General features: G+C 36.4%; 1 protein-coding gene and 1 long non-coding RNA gene across 2 annotated transcripts; one reads left to right on the forward strand and one right to left on the reverse strand.

Moving 5' to 3' along the window:
* Positions 1-210: 210 nt before the first annotated feature.
* On the reverse strand, positions 211-20,250 carry si:ch211-127n13.2 (protein FAM133). Its single transcript, XM_067442726.1, has 4 exons — positions 19,388-20,250; positions 17,025-17,173; positions 15,469-15,712; positions 211-1,419 (listed from the first exon to the last, which is right to left on the reverse strand). The coding sequence occupies exons 2-3, from the start codon at positions 17,107-17,109 to the stop codon at positions 15,540-15,542; spliced, it is 258 nt and encodes an 85-aa protein (XP_067298827.1). The 5' UTR covers positions 17,110-17,173; positions 19,388-20,250; the 3' UTR covers positions 211-1,419; positions 15,469-15,539.
* A 208-nt stretch (positions 20,251-20,458) lies between these two features.
* LOC137074024 (uncharacterized) lies at positions 20,459-22,735 on the forward strand. Its single transcript, XR_010904865.1, has 3 exons — positions 20,459-20,773; positions 21,365-21,572; positions 22,237-22,735. It is a non-coding gene; the product is annotated as an uncharacterized lncRNA (long non-coding RNA).
* Positions 22,736-23,348: the final 613 nt, after the last annotated feature.

The following is a 23,348-nucleotide window of genomic DNA, read 5'->3' on the forward strand; positions in this document are numbered from 1 at the left end:
AGTGGCAGCTACAAATGTATTCCTGCAAGCAGTAAGTAACAATTTTATCCACTTATTGACTGTTTGGTAACACTTTATTTTGATAGTCCATTCGTTGAGACTCTACTAATTATTAGGAGCCATTCAGTATCTTGTCAACAGTGCATCAGTTGACATTCAACAAAACTGTTTCAACAGACAAGTAACATACATTCAACCAACTGCCTATAGACTATAAGGTAAATTTCAAGTGTTAATCTACAGATTTTACAAAAAGTGCCTGTTGACTGTCAGTGTTATTTTGCAAAAGGTTATTTACCAATTGTCAACTAACTTTCTGTAGATTGAGTCACCATCTTCTAAGCTGTCCACCAACAACTTGTCTACCAACAACTCAACATCAATCTATCAGTTGAAAGTCAACAGTCATGTCAGCATATGATCCGTTTATGATAATGTATATCTTACTCAAGGGGTCTCAAATGCATCAAATTAATGATTATTAAAACTGATTAAAAACTTAATTCTTAGAAAAAAATCTTTAGTTTAGCATTTGTTGATAATCTGTTGATAGTCAACTAAAGATTACTTGCTTATCTGTTGCCTGTCAACAAATATATTGTTTACGATCAGTAGACTGTTAATAGACATTCTCCACTAAGGGTTAGTAGACATCTTTTAGGACTATCTAATTAAAGTGAAAAACAGTTGATATCAGTAGAAAGTCTATAACCTATCAACAGATTGCATACAGGTTTCCATTAATTATATGCAACATATTTACCATTTAAAATGAGTTTTGCAAATCTGACTGAAGTAGAACAAACACTATAGGCAGCATATCAGAGGGAGAGAAAAAATCACTTTTATTAAGTAGATACAAAAAAAAAAAAAAAAAACACTCCAAATAATACAACCCATCATTTACTATGGTATCAGGTTCACATCGGGTTATGTGACAAAATATATTGAGTTTTTTCTAAATGAAAACTCAATACGTGACAAAAAAAATGTTGCACTGCCCTAGACCAAGCTTAAACATTATAAAGTTTACAACCACTAAAAACAAAAACAAACAAACTTGCATTTAGTTAACAGCAACCCACTTAACTTATGGGTAACATTTTCTTGCCCACATTCAGTCTTTCCTGACAGAAAAGGGGATGAGCTGTTTGTTGGTTTTCATTTCAATGATCTTTTCTGCAAGTTCACCAACAATTTTTTTCTGACACAGTTGTGCTAGTTGCAAAAGTGTGTATTTACCCTTGATCTGTTCTAGGACACTTTTGTCTACAATGTAAATCTCTGCAATTGCTGCAGTGTCTTTCACAGCATTTCTAGAAACACACGCTTTCTTGAAAGCTGCGGTCATCCTGAAGCCTCTTTGCACAAGTTTGAGGACACGCCGATATCTTTTCACCACATCTGCAATTGAGGCAACTGAAAAAAAAAAAACAATAATGTAAATAAAATCACCAATAAATGTTGTGTTGTGTCTTGTGTAGTTTCTTAGGCACAAGGTGAGCCACAATGTTTCCCACATGTTTTCTTTTTAAAATGGAGGCTACAACTTGGATAAAGGTGTACGGCTTATTCTTTGATTAAAGGTGAACTATGTAGTATTTTTGCAGTAAAATATCCAAAGACCACTAGGTTATATATTTTGTTCAGTTGAGTACCTACAATATCCCAGATGTTTCCAACTATTTGTAAATTGTGAGAAAAAATTGCTATTTTAACTAAGGACAGGGACGTTTCAGCATTGCATTTGACGGAGTCGCCTGTCAATTGCGTCATATCTGCGTTACCCTCGGTTTCGGCTTTTTTTTGGCAGGAGCGCTTTACTCTTAGCAGTGTGAACAAGTGAACGCACGGAGTAACGTCATAACATCGTTTTAAACACACTTAAATGTATCTAATATGATAAACAGAGCTGCTTTAGCTCAAAATCATAACCGGAAGAGCAGATCAGTGCAGGCGCCCGGCAAATGAGTCCCGTCCCGTCATAATAAAAGTCCCGGTATTCACGAGGCGGGTATTTGTTTAACAATCGCTCCAGCAGCTGTGCTCAGGTCCACAACACTCGGTCCTGCTCTGCTTTACACTACAGTAACGTTAATAACCGCATGCATGAACGTGATTTCTGCCCGAGTCCTATTTTCCACCGGCTGTGAGGTGAAGACCACATGTCCCAAGATGCTGCGCTCACACTTTGCGTCACCAAACTACACATTTGTTTTGAATAGGCGCGCTCCAGTGGACGGAAAGTTGCATAGTGCACCTTTAAGAACGTTTAATAGTCGGTAGTGTGAAGGCAGTGTGCCAATAAAGTATTTGATGATTATTGCTATAAAACACTGAGGTAAACACTGTTCAGAACATTCTTTATTTTTAATTATTGATTACCATAATAGGTAAGCACATATTGTGTTTACTTAATTACTTACATAATCTCTAAGAAAGCTGTAGTAAAAATACAAGTTGGATACAGATCATCACTGATATTCATTGAGAATTCCCAGACACTGGCTGTAACATAACAGTTAAGCTTTTGACATGTTGATTTCGTGTCATTCGAAAAAGAGATGACAAGACAGATGATGATTGGGTTGTGGGAAAGTGTGACTGTGCACTATGCAACAAATTAAGTATAAAGCACTAAAATAAAAATTAAAGCTGCGAGCAGCGATGACGGGCCCAAGCCGGTGGCACCGCCACCCCGGTGGCATCAGCTTTACTGTGCACAGCAGGCCAATAGGCATTTAATATGGGAAAAAATAAATAAAGGGACTATGTCAAAGTCATTTGAATTCACCTCATTAACTGCAGCAACTGGTGCTGCTATGACCAGGAACCACAACACTCACATCTATGAGATCAGTTAAATTTTATTCTTTAATTTTATGTCAGGTGATGTCAAATGTCAATTTCAAAATGAGTGCAGAATACTGTCCAAATGCTGAAGTTGTATTATCCTTACACTTCTCTTAAAAATAAATTAAGCCAAATCACAGAGACCGCAACAATGATTTTAATATCAATGTGAGGTAAGAGTAATATGCGTGCATATAATTTATGGAAGTTTATTATAAACAGCCACTTTTATAAGATCATGTGAATTTTTTTTTTTTATCCATTTGAATTCTATCAATAAATAATTAGTTTAAAGAGGTGTCATGCGTGATCTTTGCAAACACAGCGCATGACCTTCTTTAAAGCCCATGTTATAGAAAACAATTAAAAGTATTAGGATATCACTTTCAATTATGTGCAAATGTATTTTTTGCAGCTCAAAATTTTGTAAGTTCAGAAGACCAGTATTTAATTAAAGATATAATATATGTTTTTGTTTTACTTATTTTCACAATAAAGTGATAGATATTTGTGATAGCCTATGAAATGAAAGGGTTAAATTATGAAAAAACAAGAGACAAGGTGACACACACACAGAGTGAGAGAGACCCCCTACACACACACACACACACACACACACACACACACACACACACACACACACACACACACACACGCACGCACACACACAGAGTGATCCTGAGAGAGGGAGAGGGGGGGTAATTTTTTTTATATTTATATTTTTTTAATTATAATTATTTGTATTACCACAATTATTTAACTAATTATATAAAACAATATTGTCAATGCCCTACAAATAAACTTGTTTTATACATTTATTTTTTTATTCAAACCCAGAATAATATGTTTAATCCTTTGATGCAGGCCAAAGCACAGCATTGAGAGGTAATCTTTTTAGACAGAAAAGTGTCTCTCTCTCTCTCTCTCTCTCTCTCTCTCTCTCTCTCTCTCTCTCTCTCTCTCTCTCTCTCTCTCACACACACACATACACACACACACACACACACACACACACACACACACACACACACACACACACACACACACACACACACTCATGTCTGGTTCACTATCTTTTTGGGGACTCACCATAGACGTAATGGTTTTTATGCTGTACACTCCATATATTCTGTCCTCCTACACTGCTCCTACCCCTAAATCTACCCATCACACAACTTTCTGCATTTTCACCTTTTCAAAAGAACTCATTCTGTCTGATTTATAAGCTTCTGTACCCATTGGGACCTCAGTTTAGGTCCCTACAGTTACACGAGTCCTCATGAGTCTGTGTGCATTCAGGTTTAAGTCCCCACCAGGCTAGAACAACACACACACACACACACACACACACACACACACACACACACACACACACACACACACTAGTAATGCTGAAGTATGCTGCAGGGAACTCAAATCAGCTCAGCCCCTCCCCCATTCCCCCATCCACAACACATACACACAGCCAGACACACACACACACACACACACACACACACACACACACACACACACACACACACACACACACACACACTCATATCTGGTTCACTATCTTTCTGGGGACTCACCATAGACGTAATGGTTTTTATGCTGTACAAAACATTAATTCTGTCCTCCTACACTGCCCCTGCCCCTAAATCTACCCATCACACAACTTTCTGCATTTTCACCTTTTCAAAGTAACTCATTCTGTCTGATTTATAAGCTTTTGTACCCATTAGGAAGTCCCCATGAGTCTTTGTGCATTCAGGTTGAAGTCCCCACCAGGCTAGAAAACCATTCACACACACACACACACAGAGGCAAGTTTTTTTTTGCTTGAAAACTTATACAATATTGCCCTCTACTGGACATTTAAGGGAGAGCATGTGTTGAAAAAAATAAAATAAAAAAAAAACACAGTGTGCTATATAGAATAACCAGCAGGTGGGAGTATAGCCTTATTTATGAACCAGGCACTTGTGTTCTTATTTCGTGTTTTTTAGGCTTTTGCTACGGAAACACCGTTTGAGATATCCAATAACCGTTCGCATTTTAGCATCTTCTGTATATTTACTTCATGTTGTCCGAGTTTGGAGGAGATTGAATGAATCGCTTTTGAGGAGAGGGTAAAAACTCAGAGCTCGCTTTCGACTTCTTGTTATCTTCCAACCAAATTATCTGACTTCCTGTTGGTCAGAGCTAATGACAGTAAATTAGAAAGTTGTCCGGCTCGAAAAGTACAATATATATACCGAGTTTGGTGACTGTAGATAAAACTAACCCCCCACTTTGGACAAAAGATGGCGCTATTGAGCCCCTCTACCACGCCCGTTTCTGAATCTTTGCTTACATCTTCTGGACAGCATGTCAGATGTGTGTGTTGAGTTTCATGCAATTTCAAGCATGCTAAGAGTCTCAAAAACACATAAAAAGATTATTAGACTTTGACACGTTGCCATGACAACAGTATTTCAAGAATCAGGAATCCATTCATATGTCTATATCTGCCATGTTTTGACATTATACTGATGAAGTTTGAAGTAAATCGAGTGAAAATAAGATGGGGATTTAAAGCAATTTTGAAAGTGACACACTTCCTGCTGCCAGTTGGTGGCGCTATAACTTTGACTCACAAAAGTCATATCCATGTGATCGGCCTCTTACAACGAACACACAGCTGAAGTTTCATCAAAATGAATTAATGTATGCAAAAGTTATAACACACTTCCTGTTTCCCTTTTCTCGCCATAAATTTGTCTCTTCGCCACGGCCAAACCGTTTGAGATATCAAAAAGTTGCTCGCAATTTGGCATCCTCAGTGTGTTGACTTCACGCTGACCGAGTTTGGTGCTGATCGGGTGAATCGTCTAGGAGGAGTATCGCAAATTCCACAGCATGCGTTCCACAGCATGCGTTCAACAACCCCTAATAGCTCACTTCCTGTTGGGCTGACGCATAACTTAGAGCACGAAAGTTGTTCGGCCCGATGAGCTCTATAGACGGTTTCAACGGTAACAACATAAACAAACGCTACTGCGCATGCGCGCTTTTGTGGCCCAAACTTAACTTCCGGTAGACATCAATAACACCAGAGGATGCGTTATCTTTCTTATGCGTTAGCATCTTTAATTTTGATTGTGCACCATTATCTTAATGTATAGATTTTTTTTTTTTTGTTTCAGCATGTTTATTATAAATAATCTCCCATTTATGTCTTTAATATAGAGTGGGAAAACGCCCCACTTAAAGGGTAGGTCACCCAAAACTGAAAATCCTGTCATTCATTACTCACCGTCACGTTGATCCCAGAGTTTCCGCTAGAAAAAAAATGGCAGAGGTTTCGTTTTCCGGACATTTTGATGATATGCCGGTCAAAAACTCCTGAAAGCAGTTTATGTAACTTATTTTAAAAAAATGACCATGTTTATTAGCCGAACTTTCAAATAGACGGAAAAAAAACATGAACGTCCGATTGGCGTCAATCAACCAATTTTTTTTAACTTATAGGCGTAATTTGCGGGTGGGACAGGTGGGACATGTCCCTACCACTTTTTTAAAACATCTTGCTTCACGGATTAACCTAACTAATACAAACAATGCAGTTCAATGCAGCAAACGCGGCTCATGCAGTCTTCACACAGACGAGCGCTTTAATCTAACGCTTAACGCCGTTGCAGAGACTTTCTGTTTGTTCCGGTCAGATCGCGAAACAAAACGCACAAAAACTGTTCCTGCTCTTGATGTACAACCACTGATGGTATTCGGTTTTGATGAGAGAAAAAATAGACCACGAGGGCAGATTAGAAACGAGAACTTCTGACAAGTTTTACAGACTAGACCAGGGATTAAGCAAAGTGTGCAAATCTATTTGCCTTTATTCACGTGAAAAATCTTTAGATGCAATAATTAAACGCAATTAATAAATTTAATTATAAACTCAGTATGTCTCATTTAGTTGGTAACATTTAAATTGGCCACAGTGTGAAATGACAAAATCATTTAATAGAATATAACAGTATACTGATAACTACAAGCAGGTAAGCACTACAAGATGTTTTTGAAATCATTAGAGAAAACGACAAAATTACTTATTCACAAAATTACGTGTGTGAATAAGTGCTGTTTAAAATGTGCTTGCACCCGATCATATTCAGTAGAAGGTAAAAAAAAAAAAATTCCCTTAAACTTTGATATCCCGCTCATGCCCATCGCCGTGATCATCTGTATAACGCTGGTTGTTTACCGTGTGAGTTCTGAACACTGCACCATGTGCTTATTTAAATCTTTTTGTTTCTACACATACTAGGCTACATATTCCTCATGTCTGAGGCAAGCCTGCCGAGTTTCAGTTGGAGACGCGCTTCGGTTCATGATGAAAGCGATGGCTTCCGCGACCTAGTCTACTTATTTATTTCTTATTAATTAAATACATGCAATTAACCGAAGAACCCTTTATTAAAATTAAGAGGCAATTTGTACAAAACGAAAGAGAGGCTTTTTACAAAACAAAACTTAATATTAAACTAAATATAACCACCAAAATCATTTCTGACCCGCATCTTTGCACTTATCATAATCAGATGAAATCTAAAAATAATATTATAATATTTAAACATAAATATGAAGAAAAAAAAACATTGTTTAATGGCTACAACAAGTATAGTAAGCTACAGATTTATGTCATGTCTGAGCTGGATTTGAACGAACATCATTTTACCGGTGGGTTCACAGTAGCCTATATAAATGCATGCGCACTCGCCTTTCAATTATGCAATGCGTCGGCATAACATGTTTCTTTGTTTCATAATATAAGAATAATGTTGGGAAACTTGTGTCATGTGCTCTCTGCTTGATTTTTAATATTTATATCATGTTAACCAAGAATAGTACTTTAAAATGTATTTCTACTGAGTAGTGCGCCATACAAACAGACACAGACCGGAAGTTAACTTCGGGCCAGGCGCGTAACCGTAGCAACGCGCGTGCGTTCGATGAAACCGTCTATATGTGTACCGAGTTTCATATATGTACGTGCAAGTCGGTTTGATTTATAGACCCCGTTTTCAGACCCCACTTTAGGGGGCGCTGTCGAGCCCCCCTGCCACGCCCGGGTCCCAGCCTCAGCCCGGCCCTGATGGCCGCGCATTCTGATGCGTGTGCAAAGTTTCAAGAGTTTTCGAGCATGGGAAGGGTCCCAAAAATGCCCAAATAGTCGGTAAAAAAAATAATAATATATAATTAAAGCTGCGAGCAGCGATGGCGGGCCCAAGCCGGTGGCACCGCCACCCCGGTGGCATCAGCTTAACTGTGCACAGGAGGCCAATAGGCATTTAATATGGGAAAAAATAAATAAAGGGACTATGTCAAAGTCATTTGAATTCACCTCATTAACTGCAGCAACTGGTGCTGCTATGACCAGGAACCACAACAGTCACATCTATGAGATCAATTACATTTTATTCATTAATTTTATGTCAGATGATGTCAAATCTCAATTTCAAAATGAGTGCAGAATACTGTCCAAATGCTGAAGTTGTATTATCCTTACACTTCTCTTAAAAATAAATTAAGCCAAATCACAGAGACCGCAACAATGATTTTAATATCAATGTGAGGTAAGAGTAATATGCGTGCATATAATTTATGGACGTTTATTATAAACAGCCACTTTTATAAAATCATGTGAAATTATTATTTTTTTAATCCATTTGAATTCTATCAATAAATAATTCGTTTACAGAGGTGTCATACGTGATCTTTGCAAACACAGCACATGACCTTCTTTAAAGCCCATGTTATAGAAAACAATTAAAAGTATTAGGATATCACTTTCAATTATGTGCAAATGTATTTTTTGCAGCTCAAAATATTGTAAGTTCAGAAGACCAGTATTTTATATATATATATATATATATATATATATATATATATATATATATATATATATATATATATAAAATACATTTTATATATATATATATATATATATATATATATATATATATATATTATATATAAAATACATTTTTTTCACATTAAAGTGATAGATATTGCTGATAGCAATTATGATATGAAAGGGTTAAATTATGAAAAAACAAGAGACAAGGCGACACACACAGAGTGAGAGAGACCCCCTCCACACACACATACACACAGACAGACACACAGACAGACACACACACACACACACACACACAGAGTGAGAGAGACCCCACACACACACACACACACACACACACACACACACACACACACACACACACACACACACACACAAATATCACTTTCAATTATGTGCAAATGTATTTTTTGCAGCTCAAAATATTGTAAGTTCAGAAGACCAGTATTTTTTATATATATATATATATATATATATATATATATATATATATATATATATATATATATATATATATATATATAAAATACATTTTTTTCACATTAAAGTGATAGATATTGCTGATAGCAATTATGATATGAAAGGGTTAAATTATGAAAAAACAAGAGACAAGGCGACACACACAGAGTGAGAGAGACCCCCTACACACACACACACACACACACACACACACACACACACACACACACACACACACACACACACACACACACACACACACACACATAGAGTGATCCTGAGAGAGGGAGGGGGAGGGGGAATGACAGACACAAAATCTAAACAGTGAGAGAATATTGTTTTTATTTCACTATCTGAAAACACTGTTTTGCAATAACAACAATAGTTTTATCTTCAAAACAGTGTTCCCTAGGACATATCCCACCTGGTTACGAAATAAGGCTACACTCCCACCTTCTGGTTATACTATATTTAGTTATTCTACATTTATATTTAAACAAAAGGCATTAATCTTCTCATTTTTTAAGTTACACACTACTTTTTTTTTCTTTTTTTTGAAGACAATTAAATTAGTTTTTTTCTTTTGTTAGTAATTTTTATATTTATATTTTTCTATTAATAATTATTTGTATTAACACAATTATTTAACTAATTATATAAAACAATATTGTCAATTACCTACAAATAAACTGGTTTTATACTTTTTTTTTTTTATTCAAACCCAGAATAAAATGTTTTATCCTTCAATGCAGGCCAAAGCACAGCATTGGGAGGTAATCTTTTTAGACAGAAGAGTGGCTCACACACACACACACACACACACACACACACACACACACACACACACACACACACACACACACACACACTGTAGAAATCAGTGACACGTGTCCCCATGAGTCTGTGTGCATTCAGGTTGAAGTCCCCACCAGGCTAGAAAAAAGAACACAAACACACACGCACACACACACACACACACACACACACACACACACACACACACACACACACACACACACACACACACACACACACACACACACACAGTAGTAATGCTGAAGTATGCTGAAGGCAACTCTTATCAGTTAAGCCCATCAACCATCCCCCATCCACAACATACACACCCACCCACAAACACACACACATACACACACACTCATGTCTGGTTCACTATCTTTCTGGGGACTCATAGACGTAATGGTTTTTATGCTGTACAAACCATATATTCTGTCCTCCTACACTGCTCCTGCCCCTAAACCTACCCATCACACAAAACTTTCTTCAAAAGAACTCATTCTGTCTGATTTATAAGCTTTTGTACCCATTGGGAAGTCCCCATGAGTCTGTGTGCATTCAGGTTTAAGTCCCCACTAAGCTAGAAAACCATTCACACACCCAGAGAGGCAAGGTTTTTTGCTTGAAAACTTATACAATATTGCCCTCTACTGGTCATTTAAGTGAGAGCATAAGTGTTGAGAAAAAAAAAGAAAAAAAAAACTGTGATTATATAGAATAACCAGCAGGTGGGAGTATAGCCTTATTAATGAACCAGGCACGTGTGTTCTTATTTAGTCTTTTTTAGGCTTTTGCTACGGGAAAACCGTTTGAGATATCCAATAACCGTTCGCATTTTAGCATCTTCTGTATATTTACTTCATGTTGTCCGAGTTTGGAGGAGATTGAATGAATCGCTTTTGAGGAGAAGGTAAAAACTCAGAGCTCACTTTCGACTTCTTGTTATCTTCCAACCAAATTATCTGACTTCCTGTTGGTCAGAGCTAATGACTGTAAATTAGAAAGTTGTCCGGCTCAAAATGTACAATATATATACCGAGTTTGGTAACTGTAGATAAAACTAACCCCCCGCTTTGGACAAAAGATGGCGCTACTGAGCCCCTCTACCACGCCCGTTTCTGAATCTTTGCTTGCATCTTCTGGACAGCATGTCTGATGTGTGTGTTGAGTTTCATGTAATTTCAAGCATGTGAAGAGTCTCAAAAACACCAAAAAAGATTATTAGACTTTGACACGTTGCCATGACAACAGTTTTTCTAGAATCAGGAATCCATTAATATGTCTATATCTGCCATGTTTTGACATTATACTGATGAAGTTTGAAGTAAATCGGGTGAAAATAAGATGGGTATTTAAAGCAATTTTGAAAGTGACACACTTCCTGCTGCCAGTTGGTGGCGCTATAACTTTGTCTCACAAAACTCATATCCATGTGATCGGCCTCTTACAACGAACACACAGCTGAAGTTTCATCAAAATTAATTAATGTATGCAAAAGTTATAACACACTTCCTGTTTCCCTTTTCTCGCCATAAATTTGTCTCTTCGCCACGGCCAAACCGTTTGAGATATCAAAAAGTTGCTCGCAATTTAGCATCCTCAGTGTCTTTACTTCATGCTGACCGAGTTTGGTGCTGATCGGGTAAATCGTCTAGGAGGAGTATCGCAAATTTCAGAGCATGCGTTTTCCGAACAACCCATAATAGCTCACTTCCTGTTGGGCTGACGCATAACTTAGAGCACGAAAGTTGTTCGGCCCGATGAGCTCCATATGTGTACCGAGTTTCATATATATACGTGGAAGTTGGTTTGATTTATAGACCACGTTTTCAGACCCCACTTTAGGGGGCGCTGTCGAGCCCCCCTGCCACGCCCGGGTCCCAGCCTCAGCCCGGCCCTGATGGCCGCGCATTCTGATGCGTGTGCAAAGTTTCAAGAGTTTTCGAGCATGGGAAGGGCCCCAAAAATGCCCAAATAGTCGCGTAAAAAAATAATAATAAATAATAACAAATAATCCTTAGAAGAACAATAGGGCTCTTCGCCCTTTCAGGGCTTGGGCCCTAATAATAATAATTAAAGCTGCGAGCAGCGATGACGGGCCCAAGCCGGGGGCACCGCCACCCCGGTGGCATCAGCTTACCTGTGCACAGCAGGCCAATAGGCATTTAATATGAGAAAAAATAAATAAAGGGACTATGTCAAAGTCATTTGAATTCACCTCATTAACTGCAGCAACTGGTGCTGTTATGACCAGGAACCACAACACTCACATCTATGAGATCAATTACATTTTATTCATTAATTTTATGTCAGATGATGTCAAATGTCAATTTCAAAATGAGTGCAGAATACTGTCCAAATGCTGAAGTTGTATTATCCTTACACTTCTCTTAAAAATAAATTAAGCCAAATCACAGAGACCGCAACAATGATTTTAATATCAGTGTCAGGTAAGAGTAATATGCGTGCATATAATTTAAGGAAGTTTATTATAAACAGCCACTTTTATAAATTCATGTGAAATTTAATTTTTTTATCCATTTGAATTCTATCAATAAATAATTAGTTTAAAGAGGTGTCATACGTGATCTTTGCAAACACAGCACATGACCTTCTTTAAAGCCCATGTTACAGAAAACAATTAAAAGTATTAGGATATAACTTTCAATTATGTGCAATTGTATTTTTTGCAGCTCAAAATATTGTAAGTTCAGAAGACCAGTGTTATATATATATATATAATAAAAAATTTTTTACTTATTTTTCACAATAAAGTGTAGATATTGCTGATAGCAATTATGATATGAAAGGGTTAAATTATGAAAAAAACAAGAGACAAGGCAACACACACAGAGTGAGAGAGACCCCCTCCACACACACACACACACACACACACACACACACACACACACACACACACACACACACACACACACACACACAGAGTGAGAGAGACCCCCTCCACACACACACACACACACACACACACACACACAGAGTGATCCTGAGAGAGGGAGGGGGAGGGGGAATGACAGACACAAAATCTAAACAGTGAGAGAACATTGTTTTTATTTCACTGTCTGAAAACACTGTTTTAATATATCAACAATATAGTTTTATCTTCAAAACAGTGTTCTCTAGGACATATCCCACCTGGTTACTAAATAAGGCTACACTCCCACCTTCTGGTTATTCTATATTTAGTTATTCTATATTTATATTTAAACAAAAGGCATTAATCTTCTCATTTTTTAAGTTACACACTACTTTTTTTCTTTTTTTTAAAGACAATTAAATGTGTTTTTTTTTTCTTTTGTTAGTAGTGTTTTTTTATATTTATATTTTTTTATTAATAATTATTTGTATTAACACAATTATTTAACTAATTATATAAAACAATATTGTCAATGCCCTACAAATAAACTGGTTTTATACATTATTTTTTTTATTCAAACCCAGAATAAAATGTTTTATGCTTTAATGCAGGCCAAAGCACAGCATTGAGAGGTAATCTTTTTAGACAGAAGAGTGGCTCACACACACACACACACACACACACACACACACACACACACACACACACACACACACACACACACACACTGTAGAAATCAGTGACACGTGTCCCCATGAGTCTGTGTGCATTCAGGTTGAAGTCCCCACCAGGCTAGAAAAAAGAACACACACACACACACACACACACACACACACACACACACACACACACACACACACACACACACACACACAGTAGTAATGCTGAAGTATGCTGCAGGCAACTCTTATCAGTTAAGCCCATCCACCATCCCCCATCCGCAACACACACACCCACCCACAAACACACACACATACACACACACTCATGTCTGGTTCACTATCTTTCTGGGGACTCATAGACGTAATGGTTTTTATGCTGTACAAACCATATATTCTGTCATCCTACACTGCTCCTGCCCCAAAACCTACCCATCACACAAAACTTTCTTCAAAAGAACTCATTCTGTATGATTTATTAGCTTTTGTACCCATTGGGAAGTCCCCATGAGTCTGTGTGCATTCAGGTTTAAGTCCCCACCAGGCTAGAAAACCATTCACACACACACACAGAGGCAAGGTTTTTTGCTTAAAAACTTATACAATATTGCCCTCTACTGGTCATTTAAGGGAGTGCATAAGTGTTGAAAAAACAGGGGGAAAAAAACAGAAAAACAGCCAGTGTGATATATAGAATAACCAGCAGGTGGGAGTATAGCCTTATTTATGAACCAGGCACTTGTGTGCTTATTTTGTGTTTTTTAGGCTTTTGCTACGGGAACACCGTTTGAGATATCCAATAACCGTTCGCATTTTAGCATCTTCTGTATATTTACTTCATGTTGTCCGAGTTTGGAGAAGATTGAATGAATCGCTTTTGAGGAGAAGGTAAAAACTAAGAGCTCGCTTTCCACTTCTTGTTATCTTCCAACCAAATTATCTGACTTCCTGTTGGTCAGAGCTAATGACTGTAAATGAGAAAGTTATCCGGCTCGAAATGTACAATATATATACCGAGTTTGGTGACTGCAGATAAAACTAACCCTCCTCTTTGGACAAAAGTGACACTTCCTGCTGCCAGTTGGTGGCGCTATAACTTTGACTCACAAAAGTCATATCCATGTGATCGGCCTCTTACAACGAACACACAGCTGAAGTTTCATCAAAATGAATTAATGTATGCAAAAGTTATAACACACTTCCTGTTTCCCTTTTCTCGCCATAAATTCGTCTCTTTGCCACGGCCAAACCGTTTGAGATATCAAAAATTCGCTTGCAATTTGGCATCCTCAGTGTCTTGACTTCATGCTGACCGAGTTTGGTGCTGATCGGGTAAATCGTCTAGGAGGAGTATCGCAAATTCCACAGCATGCGTTTTCCGAACAACCCATAATAGCTCACTTCCTGTTGGGCTGACGCATAACTTAGAGCACGAAAGTTGTTCGGCCCGATGAGCTCTATATGTGTACCGAGTTTCATATATGTACGTGCAAGTGTGTTTGATTTATAGACCACGTTTTCAGAGCCCACTTTAGGGGGCGCTGTCGAGCCCCCCTGCCACGCCCGGGTCCCAGCCTCAGCCCGGCCTCTGATGGCCGCGCATTCTGATGCGTGTGCAAAGTTTCAAGAGTTTTCGAGCACGGGAAGGGCCCCAAAAATGCCCAAATAGTCGGGTTAAAATAATAATAATAATAATAATAATAATAATAATAATAATAATAATCCTTAGAAGAACAATAGGGCTCTGCGCCCTTTCAGGGCTTGGGCCCTAATAATAATAATAATAATAATCCTTAGAAGAACAATAGGGCTCTGCGCCCTTTCAGGGCTTGGGCCCTAATAATAATCCTTAGAAGAACAATAGGGCTCTGCGCCCTTTCAGGGCTTGGGCCCTAATAATCAGCTAAATACTTCATACCTAACTAAATAGAGTGTGTCCATACCTCGCTCTCCTTTTCCGTTTGACTTCTTCACCTTCTTGTTTTCCTTCTTTCTTTTTTTGCTTTTCTTCTTGTCATTCTTCTTTTTTACGCTTCTTTTTCTTCTTTTCTTCATCTGAAGAGTCAGAGATAGAGCTGGACTCAGAGCTTGAGTCAGTGCTGGAATCACTGGTAGTGTCAGTGCTGGAGTCCAAAATCATGGCCTGTGGCTCCTCACTTCCAGTGGCCATTATCTCCAAGTTCCCATCTGTAATATAAACATATAATGTAAACCTATACCCACTGTAAAATCAAGGTGCTTTTTGAAGAACTTTACTGTAACTATTTGAGTATTTCAGTGAATTCTACTAAAAAAACAATGCTAATGTTGTCTACAGCCAATGCTGTAAATGGAAATCCAATGTGCTATGGCAAGGCAGCAGTCTACAGGCTATACACAAGTGAAGTCAGTTCAATCCTTACAAACGGCAGTAAATAACAGATAAAGCTCTAAATGTTGTCACCCAAATAAGAGACTATGTGTAATGTAATTATAATATGACTATAATTACTATAATACTATTACTATAATGTAATTTTTTGGTCACACTTTAAATTAGGTGTCCTTAACTACTATGTACTTACATAAAAAATAAGTACAATGTACTTATTGTGCTCATATTGTATTGCAAAACACTGCTGCTTTTGAGGAGGGATACGGGAAAGGTTAGGGACAGGTTTGATGGTATGGATAGGTTTAAGGGTGAGTTAGGATGCACTCACAGTAGGCACAATTGCACAGTGCAATTGACTTAGAATTTGCTGCTTTAATCGCAAACTACAATTCCTGTTCATCAATAAGGTGAGAACCAGACCCTGTTATAAACCTAAACATACTCAAATTAAATGAAAAATGTAGTACATTACAGAATGTAATTACAGAAATTAAGTACAGATGTAATTACATGCAGATATTTTTTAAATATAAGAACAATGTTAAAACATGTATGTACACAATAAGTGCACTGTATCAAAGTAGTATTTAAAATTTTAGTGCATAGTAGTTAGAGACACAATATAGAGTGGGACCAATTTTTTAAATATATATTTTTTTATCTGATTTTTAATTTTAAAAATATATTAAAAAAATAAAAACAAACAATTTAATATCAATTACAAAAACTCCAAACCCTAGCAAGAGAAAACTTTGAGTAGATACCTATAAATGGAAAAACTACATACCTACTGTAGGAAATCATTTTTAGTTGCAATTTAACAGGTGTCCAAAAAGCAGCAGCATTTAGTTTTAAATGCAAATGTTTTCACAAATAACTCTATATCTCTCTATTTTTAATTCCACTTTGAGGGTTATCTGCTTTAGAGATCCTACACATTGTCCACCTAAATGTATGCATGTGCTAAATATAATCTAAAAATCAAAAACCTAAAGCAGGTACAAAATAATATTGAAAGGTCAGCAACAATATTGTCAAACATGAAATATGTGCAGTTATGCTATAGCATTATTCTTCAAAAGCCCATAGAGGTTCCGGAGAGCCATGTGCTCTACCTGTACAAACCTTGTTCTGGTGCAGACTTTTCTTCAAGCTGCTTCTTGAGTAAGTCATTTTCCTCCTCCAGCTCGTTCACTCGAGACTGGAGCATCTCCGCCTTCTTTTTTTTCAGAGAATATGTTGTTTCACAGGCTTGAGATTGTCCATCCTACTAACTGCAAAATATGACATGAAAAAATAGGAATACATGTCAGTAGGGTAGAGTGGCTAAACTTTGTAAGAACATTGTCAAAAGTTTTTTACATTATGTAATTACATCCACAAGACACAACAGGTTTCTTTGGTCTCCATTCTTGTTATAAATTATCAGAAGATAACTTAAGACAGAGGGTAATAAACTTAAGCTAACAAACCAGTAAAACTAATTACTGTACTGTACTGTAAAGTTCATACTGTATTATAATATGAAATACTTCAATTGGCAGCACAAAGCGCGCATGCGCTAATGCACATCCCGTGCGCAGAATTATGTGCTTGAATAGCGCGCAGCCATGCACACGTGCAGAGGCAACGCTTCCGCTTCACAACAAGCACAAAGGATGCGTACCGTAGGCCTAATATAGCTTATCTATGCAATAGTTTGTTAAGCCTTTTCTGTAAACTATTTTAAGTATAATTACAGGAATATTGAATCTTCATCGTGTTGACTGTCATAATGCGATGGAGGGAAGAGTTTAATTGAACTTGAATTTATCGACTTCAATATTCATCTGTATCGTTACCTCACATTAAACTATGAAAAAGCTTCCGATAACTGTGTGTAAAGGCTTGAGCTTTCATGTACATATTCATGTAATTTCACAATTTCATTAATAACACATCATCTTTGTTTTAATAACACATCTTTGTTTCAAAGGACCATGACACCACTTTAGTTGAGGGGCCACAAACATGATGAAGTCATGAGAAGCTAACGCTTAGTTAATGATGACTAACGTTACTGTATTATAATGGGAACAGAATCCATGTGCTATGTGCTGAGCCTATGGACAGTTTTGGGGTCTGACCATTTACCCGCAGGCTACTATGAAGAAGACATGAACATGCTTAACTCAGAGATGATTACTAAAAAACTTTAGTTAATCACATTAATTGATGTACTGGTTTAGCCTGTGCATAAGGTAATGTGGATTTTTGTATATTCCTTTAATAATTCACAAGTTCACACTTACATTACACAACTTAAGTAAAGCAAATTAATTAGGTTAATTAATTAGGTTCATTTCACAAGTTTGTGTGCCCATACAATCTTAGTGAAAGTGATTTAGCTTGCTGTCTGCTAGAGGGGCTCAGACAGGATATTCTACCCGAGCTCCAATTGCCCTGATCAAGTTTTTGAGTATTTGTATGGTGTGCATTCAATTTATGTATGTGCTGTTAGTTATAACGGTCTTGTGAAGCTACATCATGATATCCAGCAGTGCAGAATTATTTCTTAAAAATAAAGTTTTGGGCTACAGTACAAACTAATCAAACACAGACATCAAGAATCAGCACATGAATCTCAACAATGGTGACAAACCAAAAGCTTCATGCCGCAATGCATGATGGGAGTAATGCATGAGTATTGTAACATGGTGGCACCCATTGCTGCAAGCTTTTGGTTTGTCACCCTCATTGAGATTCATGAGCTGATTCAGTTCAAGATCCTGTACGCACTATATTTATGTATTTAAAACACATTTTAAGATAACTGCAACATGTTAATCACACAATAATAAACACCTTTTTAAAAATCATCTTTCAGATATTAAACTCTTGAGAAAGCTACAAAACTACATGATGATAATATTGTCAAGAGCTCAATAAAGGAGCCACTGGTCACGATTCTGGTGACTTCAAATTAAACATTAAATGAATCGCCAACATCTAAACCTCTGTTAATATTAATAAGAGCTTCTGTAGATGTCTGACAGAAATACAGTCTTGTAAGTTATAACAAGTAAAAAGCGGTGAAAGCAGCATTTGAAAAAAGTGCCTTGAAAACGTTAATATTTAAGTTTTTATAAGTTAAGATTTTATTTATTTATTTGAGCTTTTTATGGAAAACCATATAAAATATACCTATAATTTCTATCATAAACACAAACTGCCCTCCACCCAGTGCTGTTCTATCCAGTTACATTCTAACACAAGTGTGTGTTGAACCAAATATGTGTCAAAATAGCATCAACACACTTTGTGTTGTTTTTTAACACATCTCTTGTGTAGCATTCTAACAAAAAGTGCATCATAGCATACAAACCAATGAATGCTCAGAACGATCAATTTGTGTTGACTTGTATGCAATCGCGTCATGAGAAAAATCAGCTATTGTGCGTAGCAGCACACTAACAACAATAAATTTCACTTTTATAAACACAACTTACCACTTTTGTGTATGAAAATGTCTTCTTCTTTTCCCTCGGTATTTCCCCGTCGTGCCTTTGCGCGGGTAAAATGAATGGTATCCGCACTCCCCCCACTGCCAGGTGAGGGGCAGTGAGCTGAAGGCGCTTGATCATATAGGCCCATATGTTGATGCTGAAATAAAGTGAGATAAAGATATTGTTTCATATGCAAGTAATAAAGAATGAAAGTAATAACAAAACAACATTTCCCAAGGAATTTGATAGTCCTACTTTACTTACCATCTCTACAATAAAGTTCGGAGCAGAGCAACCTGTAGGCAGTGCTGCTTGGCCTATCAGATTGAAGAAGTGCTTCGTCATGTGTCAACTCTGCCAACCAGCTGCCAACCGCTGCCAACACACAACCCCTGGTAGGTGCATCGGATTCTGATAACATCATAAGCCAATGAAATTAAAGTGCGCCAATTTTTAATTTTTTGGTTATTGGTCGCGGACTCGATGGATTCAGTGGAGAGGAAACTTTTGAACAAAGTTTATGTTGGAGAAACCAAAAAATCGTCTTTAAAGTTAATAAAATGGTTGCAAATGATTGGCTTGTTGAAACGCAAAATTAAATGCAAGAACTGCGGGCATAAAATGAACATGGTTGCCTTCCAGTCCAAGGACCATTACGTCTGGTAAGAATGCTTTATTTTTATGATTTAAGATTAAACTCTTAAATATCTTAGCCTATAAAATAGTATTAGTTGTTATTTTAAGAGGTGCTTTGAGAAGAAAGAATGACTTAATGTGTTTAATAAACTTCAAAAGGCTATTATTTAAATTAATGTGAGCGCTAACTTTCACATTAAATTTTTCACACTTTCACAATTAAAAAAATAAATAAAAATAAATGGTGCGGGTCCTGGCTGTAGGCTATAGTAGCGCAATGAATAGACGTCAAGTGATTGCTTACGATTAATGAATAATGACAATACTTGTGTTTTGTAATGTAATGTAGATTGTTGTAAGAGTGCCAAATTTATCACGATTGTATTTCTATTTTATCTAATCAGTTTGAATAAGCAGCTGGAAGATAAAACAGATATTTCAAGTATCAGCACAATAATCAGTCAATTTATAAAAGATAAATAAATCTAATATTACTCAACATCACACACACGTGTGTGTGTGTGTGTGTGTGTGTGTGTGTGTGTGTGTGTGTGTGTGTGTGTGTGTGTGTGTGTGTGTGTGTGTCCAAGACATTATGTTAAACATTTAAACTTATTATATAATCTTATGTCCTGAAACTTCCAGGGAGTGTCGACGTAAAAGATGTGGACGGCTGAGAAGAAGTGTTCGGACAAACTCACTTTTCTCACAATCACACTGCAGTCTGTTCACATGGATGAAGTATATACATAGGTAAGCAATGCAAATATATTACATAACTAGTATTTGACATATTACACTATATGTATGGTGTTTTTTGAGTCCACAGAACACAACTACATTACAGCACGTTATAGTTTTTGGTGGCATACAAAAATATGATAGTCAATCTAATAGCATAGCATATCCTATTGCAAAAGCATTTCATGTAATACTGTATATCTCACCATACTTTGCCAGATATCTTACAATAACCCAAAAACTAAAAAAACAAACTCTTTTTTTTTTTAAATTGTATCAAGGTGATTATATTTTGACCATACTTTGAATTAGTATTTAGGATGTCTTATAAAACATCTTCAACAGAAGCTTCTAACAGAAGATTATGCTGGTGATTATAGATGTGTTCAATTTTTTTTTTTTTTTTTTTTACAGTATATTGTACTGTTTAATCAGCTATGTATGTTTTGCTATGCTTAGAGTCAAAAGTAAAAAAAAAGTAAAAAACTAGTGTTCAAAATACAAGGTACTTGGTACAAATATGGTTGATAAAGCACACATTATTTTTTTGTGAAAATACAATGTTCTTATTTAAAAAATAATAATTATTGTTAATCTTTGTAGATTTGCTCAGGGTTTACATCTACGGCAAGTAGACATGCTTCAAGATGGCATTGCAAAGAGCACAGCAACACTTTCCATGATGTCAAAGAAACTCAGAAGAATTTGTGTACAAAGCCTGAAGAAGCACCGAAAAAAAAGGAGACAGATAGTTGGTGGAGTTAATGTCCTTGTTCACATTGATGAGAGCAAGTTTTGCCACAAACGCAAGGTAGTGTAATCTAAATGTGCAATTTTCACTTTCACTGACATTTTATTTATTTTGTTTAACCCAAAGAAGGGTTATCTCATGCTTAAGTAGAATAAAACAGGAATGTGTTCTTAACACAAAAATAAAATGAATATTCAACGTTTAATTTAATGGCAAAATGTATCTCAATATTTTTTTACTTGTTCACAAGAAATTTTATTAAAGGGTTAGTTCACCTAAAAATAAAAATTCTGTTATTAAATCCTCACCCGCATGTTGTTCCAAACCTGTAAGACTTTATTTAATCTTCGGAACACGAATGAAGATCTTTTTCATGAAATCTGAGCAATTCCTGTCCCTCCATTGACAGCTATGCAACTATCGCTTAAAAAAATTAATGAATAAATCATAAAACTACTCCATTTGACTCCAGTGGTTTAATCTCAATTTTTATTTTCCACTTTATTTTCAAAACCATGAATCTCCAGATTTTCTTTTTTAGGTGAACTGACCCTTTAAAGATTTTCTTATTATGTAAACATAGTTATTGTGTTATATGGAATTTAAAAGAGTTTTAGTGATAAACTAAACAATCTCATGTAATTACACCTGATTTGAAAAAAACTGATACATGATACAGAGATTTTCTTATTTTGTAATACTGTTCATGCTGTTTTTTTGGTAGTATGCAAGAGGACGCTTTGGTAACACCTGGAAAAGAAAGCGAACTTGGGTGTTTGGTATACTTGAGATCAAAGCTGCAAGCAGACGCCCCATTCTTCGCCTTGTGAAGAAAAGAAACAAGGAAACCCTTGTTCCCATTATCAAGAAACATGTTAAACTTCAAAGTCTAGTTGTGAGTGATGAGTGGAGAGCATATGCCAGTCTTTCCCAGGAGGGCTACAAGCATGTCAGAGTCAACCACAGCCAGAATTATGTAGACCCACAAACAGGACTACATACTCAAAACATTGAGAGAGCGTGGCAGACTTACAAGAAAGAAGTTTGGCGTATGCGGGGTAATCGTTCTGAGAAGGCCTTAAAAAAACAGCTCAGCTTCATAGAGTGGACCTACTGGTTAGCAAGAAGATATAAACATGGAGTACTTGGAAGACTTCTCAAAGACATAAGGAATGTTAACCGCAGATAAGTTAAGGAACTTTCTGTAAACCTTACTGTCATGAAAGGCAAAATGTATTAATTCGTTATTATTATTATTATTATTATTATTATTATTATTATTATTATTATTATTATTATTATTATTATTATTATTATCATTATTATTATTTGTTGTTGTTTATAACTTTTGATCTTGGCCTTGGGCATTTGAAATGTTGTTGTAGACAAGTATTAAGAGAGTTTTCATTTTGAAAAACTCAATATATTTTGTCACATAACCCGATGTGAACCTGATACCATAGTAAATGATGGGTTGTATTATTTGGAGTGTTTTTTTTTTTTTTTTGTATCTACTTAATAAAAGTGATTTTTTCTCTCCCTCTGATATGCTGCCTATAGTGTTTGTTCTACTTCAGTCAGATTTGCAAGACTCATTTTAAATGGTAAATATGTTGCATATAATTAATGGAAACCTGTATGCAATCTGTTGATAGGTTATAGACTTTCTACTGATATCAACTGTTTTTCACTTTAATTAGATAGTCCTAAAAGATGTCTACTAACCCTTAGTGGAGAATGTCTATTAACAGTCTACTGATCGTAAACAATATATTTGTTGACAGGCAACAGATAAGCAAGTAATCTTTAGTTGACTATCAACAGATTATCAACAAA

This window comes from Pseudorasbora parva, chromosome 4, assembly GCF_024679245.1.
Source record: "Pseudorasbora parva isolate DD20220531a chromosome 4, ASM2467924v1, whole genome shotgun sequence".
NCBI classification, from domain to species: domain Eukaryota; kingdom Metazoa; phylum Chordata; class Actinopteri; order Cypriniformes; family Gobionidae; genus Pseudorasbora; species Pseudorasbora parva.